At 46.2% G+C, this 6,461-nt stretch overlaps 1 protein-coding gene across 2 annotated transcripts in view; it reads right to left on the bottom strand.

The window, feature by feature from the left end:
- Positions 1 to 215: 215 nt before the first annotated feature.
- The window catches only part of rnf13 (ring finger protein 13), a 40,610-nt gene continuing 34,364 nt past the window's right edge, over positions 216 to 6,461 (bottom strand). For both annotated transcript variants that reach the window (XM_085134092.1, XM_085134093.1), the window contains exons 9-10: positions 2,362 to 2,442; positions 216 to 2,173 (exon numbers count right to left, since the gene is read on the bottom strand). In XM_085134092.1, coding sequence (XP_084990218.1) covers positions 1,806 to 2,173; positions 2,362 to 2,442 — 449 coding nt within the window. In that variant the 3' untranslated portion in view covers positions 216 to 1,805. The remainder of the gene's footprint in view (positions 2,174 to 2,361; positions 2,443 to 6,461) is intronic.

Genomic DNA, 6,461 nt, shown 5'->3' with positions numbered 1-6,461 from the left:
GCTGTGGCCCCCCACACCCTCTAGCAGATCATTACAAGCGCGTTCATGCTCACAGGTGTACACACGGGTGCTCACACACACAAACTACACCCTTTTTGGCTCCTACCTCAAAGCACTCTGTGCGCTGTCGATCTTATGTGCTGCACAATGTTTAATATTTAGTATTTACTGTTATATTCCCATAGATCATCGTGATGTTGTTTATTATGTTGCTCTTCTTTTTATTCTGCTTGCTTTCTCTTTTTCTTTCTCAACAGGTGATCCAGGTGATTGATATGTATTTTTTGTCTGCTTTTTTTGTTTTTTGTCCTTTAGCCCCGTCCCTCTTCCCGCTGTTTTTCTTTCCCTCTTTCTTACAAAAAAAAAATGTTTTGGGAAGTATTTTCTTTTCTTTGGAAAAAAAAAATTGATCCAAAAAAAAAGCAAGAAGGAAGAACAAAGCATTTTTCTATTTCTTTGTAAATGTTGTAAATTTACGGTCTATACAAGCACATTAAACTTCAATATGAATTTTTAAAAAAAAAAGATGATTAGAAGGCTACAGAACAGCTGAGATGAGACTATTGTTGAAGGAAAAACAAAGCTCTTTTTTTTCTCCCCTGCCACTGGATATGAGGAAGTGATGGAGAACCAAGACCAGATCTGCCACATTTTAGGCCTCAACTACAAGGCCACTCCAGAAAATCCTAATCTAGTGTGTAGATGTAAAACTGCACTCATTAACTAAGAAACTGATATTTGACTAAAGCATAAAGATTCCTTTACTTCCACTTTCCTAATGAGCCACGTCAGACTTAACAGGCCGATTGGTATCAGATAAGGTCATTGGACGACTATTGAATGTTACCAAGAAACCTATAATTGCAGGTTGTTTTTCAGCTCAAGTAATGAAGCTCAGTCAAGTTTCCTCGTCAGGCGTTTTATTGAAGTTTTACAGAGATGTTTGAGCAGGAAAACAAAAAAATACATGAAATGAGAAGGCAACAGGATTTACGAACGAAAAAAATCAAGCTGTGTTATGAAAAAAAAAATCTGATTATTTACTACAAACAGTCTTAAAAATACATCGTGTCAGTTGAGCGCGCACCATGAGGCCTACCGAACAGCAACTGCTCGAGTTTAACGAAATGAAGTTCACCACAGGCGACGGACAGTTCTCGCAATCTGAACTGGTGTAACCCACAGCTTCATGTGACACCACACGGAGAGCACACCCTCTTCTTCCAGTGTGTCACTCAAACCAGTTTAACTAGCTTCTCTTGGTGTGAATCACTGTAACAAACTGTGGCACAAAACACAAGAGCTCCTTAAACAAAACAAAAAGGTTAATGATAGAAATAAATTGGCAAACCACATCACTGTGGCTCAAAGTGTTAATTTTATAAAACCAATGGTGCATAGTGGTCCAACCTGTGTCACTGTAGCATGAACATGTATATACAATAAATGCAAGATGTCCTTTATTGTGATCTATATTTATATACACAGTACATTTACTGATCGTGTGTCCGGGACCTTTGGACTCGTCTGCTTGTGTCATCTTTTTACGACTAAATAAAGAGTACAGTATGGCAGTGTACTGTACGCATCAGTCTGGTCAAAGCGATGCCAAAGGTATGCAGACTTGAGCTTCGTCCATAATCATGATAAAAAACAAAAACTTAAGATTTGTATTTTGTGAGAAGGAAATTACAATGTATCTGTAAGCAGTGAGAAGAACTGGGATGACTCTGCATTGTGCCCACAACAAAAGTCTCTGCAGCTGTGAGGTCGGGCAGGCCGAGGAGCTTTAAGCGACACGTCGGTCAAGCTCGGGGCAGGTCGTGCTCGTGGCCTTCGGAGCACGGCTGCTGCATCTGCACCACCACGGTCTCCACGGTGACCTCCTCCTCGGTGTCGCTGGTGTCCAGCTCGTCGTCCTCGTACTCCGAGGATTCCTGGTCGTGCTCGGAGCGCGACGCCCCGGACATGGTGCCGAAGGAGTGGGCGCTGGTGGAGGCCAGGGAGCGCAGCAGCGGGGTGCTCTCAGACACCTCCTCGTTCTCGGGGCCGCTCTCCCCCTCCTCAGAGTCAGAGTCCGAGTCGCCCTGCGAGGGCACCACCTTCTGCTTGCACACCGGACACGTCTTCTTAGTCTTGGTCAGCCACGGGTCCACGCACTTGCTGTGGTAGGCTGAGAACACAAAGGGCATCCTGTTTATGCAACCCAGCCTTTGATGGCTGTCACAGCAAAGGTTAAAGTACGAGAATAAGATCACGATGGAGCCTCGTTATCTACTTAAAATGATAACGATCTAAACAGAATAAACCAGAGTAACTGGCTTCTGTCAGTGTAACTGTGGTAGGGGAGTAGTCACTCACCATGAGAGCACGGCAGGACTCTGAGTTTATCTCCCTCTTCATATTCATCCAGGCAGATGGCACACACATCGTAGTTATCACCTGGGGGGAGAAAGAAACCATATTCTCCCTTTAATTGAACACATTTGAAAGAAAGTGGCTTTCTGAGCTTTCTAATAGGGAGGGACTCATTGATAAAGATGCTGCATGCTTAATAGTAGAGAATGAATACACTGTGATCTCTGACAATGCTAATGTTTCTGAAGGTCACTGAGGTCGAGCAGGTTCACAAAGTCCGGCTGCCTCGCGAGTCCGATTTTCTTCGATTCTTTGTCCCTGCACCACCCATCCCATCCTCAGCCTGCAGGGCAGAGCAGCATCTCATTCCCTGTGCGCACTGAAAGCTTAGGAATTCATCAGCGCACTCCCTCTCAAATTCCACAGCGTTCTTCTCCTTTTCCTTCCCTTCCTCTTTCCCTGCCTGAGCTGGAGGGAGGCCGGTAGAGCAGGGGGCTGCGGGTCGGTGTGTTTATGTAAGCTCTAAATGAGCATGTTTTCCCTGACTGAGCTCTCTGTGTCCGCGCCAGAGCCGCATGTGACCGTATAAGGACGGGGAGTCGCATCAACCGCCCCTCCTTCCTTTCCCTCCATCATCGACTTCCAACTCGAGGCAGCGTGTCCGACTGCGGCTCCGCCTCGGCCGTTTCACGTTCAGCTTTGCTTTTAACTCAAAACACCAACACGACCACAATCATCGCTAATTTTCTTTTCGCCCTACACTCCTCTGACACGACTCCAGAGCGGCCTCCATCCTTTCCTCTCCTCGCTGCCAGTGCTGAACAGTCGCAGGGTGAGGGAGAGTTTGTGCAGGCACAGATCCAGTATCCACTCAGGAAATGCTGAACTGTGGCAATAACTGAGCTATTCTGAGGAGCAGAGAAGAAAAACGTTCAGTGGCTTTCTGAACTCTGTTCTGTGAACTCTGAGGCCTCGCGCTGGGGAGATAACGTTTAAAAATAAATAAATAAAAATGCCATCGAGGATCGCTTTCTGCTACACTTCAAAAGCTGTTAGCACTTTATTAAGTCTGCTCAGAACGGACAAATATGGCCTGTTCACTCGAAAAACTTAAGAGATTCCTCCAGGAAAGCCCAGGGCTCTGCACAGCACTGCAGCAGAACATAATTCACAGTCTGAGTCGACACTCATCAAAGAAACTGCTGGGGACGTTTCTCGAATATTCCACCACAATAACAATTTCTGTGAGATTCAGGCTACGTGGGGTACATAACATATCTAAAGCAGTGTGTTTTTCATCAGGATGGTGGTTACTCCTCATCCTAGTTTAAAAGTTGGGCTGTTGGACCCTCGAAAAAAAACATCTAGGCCACATCTGGCAACTTTTCAGATGCTGGGAATCCCTCGCAATTACGTTTCGGGGCTAGTAGCACACGTTAAAAAGCTCTGAGAGCTGGTGCAGCTCCTCTCCCCTCCATTTTTCCCATTAATCGGCCAGCCTGCCAGCATTCCTGGCTCTCAAGGGAAGCACGCTGTCCTACTGAACTTCAGACAAGCAGCAGAGCTGGGGCGGGCAGGCGAATGAAAGAGAGGCTGACAGAAACTGGGTAAAAGGACGAGGGGGGGGGGGGGGGAGGAGAGCATCTACAGTTTGTCACCGCCGACCAGACAAGGACAGCTGGCAAGGAGGCCACTGAGCTCAGAGACAGAGAGGGCTCCTCTATACTGACATCAACATGCTTCACACACCGACGGCTGAGACACTGCAGCTGCTCAGTCCAGTCAGTGTGTGTGTGAGTGTGCTCGCCTTGGTTTGAATGTGCAAAGCTGCAGGGAGGGGTGCGGTGACTCATCATACACAGGGAGGAACAGACTGCAGGTCAAAGATCAGAGGAAGAGTAAAACCAAGGGTCAAAATCAATCCCTTCATTCCTTTATTCATTGTTTTTTCCAGTCAGTTTGCTGCACGTGTGCATTCACACTTTCTGACTCATACATCTGTCAGACGCCGACTCCTGACAAAAACTGGCATCAAAGTGAGGCTGAAGCTCGCTTTCAAATGTCAGGCTGTCAGTGGAGCTGATGCAAGGTTCTGTAAGAAAACTGGAGCATGTGTCATGTTAATGGCAGCGCGGTGCTTAGCCGGCAGTCGCACAGCTGCAATTACATAATGCCGTATGCCGGCACAGGTCTTATGTTACATACTGGCATTGTGCGCTGATTGCACGGGTATTGTGGCTTTCATTAAGGCATTGTGCAGACACTCCTTGTCTCGCTTACTATTCATTTCAGTCTGAGGAATCCCATTTCCACGCACACAAGTGACGTTATCCACCATCACCCCCTCTGACCCATATCTTTACGAGCACTGTCTGCTGGCCAACTGCAACAGTCCAACTTATCTAACCAAACGACCTGCACGACAGCAGACTACAAAAAGAAAACGTGTCTCAATAAGGTGCCGGGCACACAGACTGTATGTGCGAGATGGACACAAACAGCGTGACATCACACACCGGTCAGTGAGGCTCCGCCCATCTTAAAGCCTTGAGCTGTAGATTTTAGCTTGTACCGTGTCAGTGCTTTGAAGTGATAAATAAGCAGTGGATGTGACTGAGCAAGCGAACGACGCTGCACGCTCACGTGGTAACACCACATGACCTGCCCTCACTCTTTACCCCTTAAAGCTCTTTTCTGAACTGAGCGGTTTCTGTCATATATTTCAGACCTGCCTATATAATCAAATGACTGGTTTGTATTAGAAGTTAGTGAGGGGGGTCCCTGCCTATGCACACACAAGCCATTCTAATGGTCATGTGCCTTTATGGAGGAAGGAGCTACATAGTAACCAGCTTCAATGAGACCATAAACTCATCAGGAAGCTTGCTCGGGTCACTTCCTCAGACTTTTTTTGCAACTAGAGAAGTCGTCCTCTGCTGGGTATGAGAACAAAAATGCTATTTAGGTTACCATGTTATCATTTTATCTCTCGGCTCGACCACCACCTGCTGCTATCACAGCTTTAATGTGCCATGGCATCAGTTCACAGACTGTCTGGAACTCTAATGGAGTTCTGTCTTCCTAAATTTGGTGTTTTGGTAAATTGTCATTTTGTGCGTTGGTCCAAAATGTTCCACTGAGTAACTGTGAAGCCACAGAGTGACATTCACATCATTTTCATGCTTGAACCATCAAGCGAGACCATTGTGCCTTCTTAATGGGCATCCTAGAAGAAATCACTGTCACAGTCACTCAGACAAACTCTGCAATATTCAATTTTGTCTAAATACATTCGACAGCCACTTTATTAAGAGTAACTGTTCAACTGTATCTAATCAACCAATTAAATGCCAGTTCTATGAAGTTCAAACTGAGCATGAGAATGGGAAAGAAAGGTGATTTAAGTGACTCTAAATGTGGTTGTTAGTGCCAGACGGGCTGGTCCGAGTACTTCAGAAACTGCTGACCTACTGGGATTTTCCCCACACAACGGATGCTGGAAAAAATGGGAGAAAATTCCTTCTTGATGTCAGAAGAGAATGGCCTCTTCAAGCTGGTAGGAAGGCAACGGTAACTCAAATAACCACTCGTTACTACCAAGCTATGCAGAAGATCACCTACATATCAAGCCTTAAAGCATAAGACCGCACCAGGGTCCACTCCTGTTAGAGTGTGTTAGAATAAAAAACTGGAAAAATGTTGCCTTCTCTGATGACTCCAGTTTTCTGCTGCGACATTCAGATGGCCGGGTCAGAATTTGAAGCATTGATCCAATCCTGCATCAACACTTCAGGCTGGCTGTGGTGGTGTAACGGTGGGGAGGATATTTACTTGGCACACTCTGGCCCCCTTAGTAGCCATCAAACGTGTAAAAAAATAAATTACAACCTGCAAATCAATTTAGTGATGGACAGATATCTGCCGGTGCTGGTGTGAGCTCCTCTGTCAGATGGGGAGCAGATACTCTCCTCAGCAGAAAGACATCCTGCCAGCACAGCAGCAGCTCAGGCTGCGGTGACGATAATTAGCTGGCAAGCATCTTTCCACTTCCCAAAGTGACTCCACACCATGCTACATTTCTTAGCTCCCCTGACCTATGACTC

Source organism: Neolamprologus multifasciatus, chromosome 15, assembly GCF_963576455.1.
Source record: "Neolamprologus multifasciatus chromosome 15, fNeoMul1.2, whole genome shotgun sequence".
Taxonomy (NCBI): domain Eukaryota; kingdom Metazoa; phylum Chordata; class Actinopteri; order Cichliformes; family Cichlidae; genus Neolamprologus; species Neolamprologus multifasciatus.
This window is presented reverse-complemented; position numbering and strand designations above follow the sequence as displayed.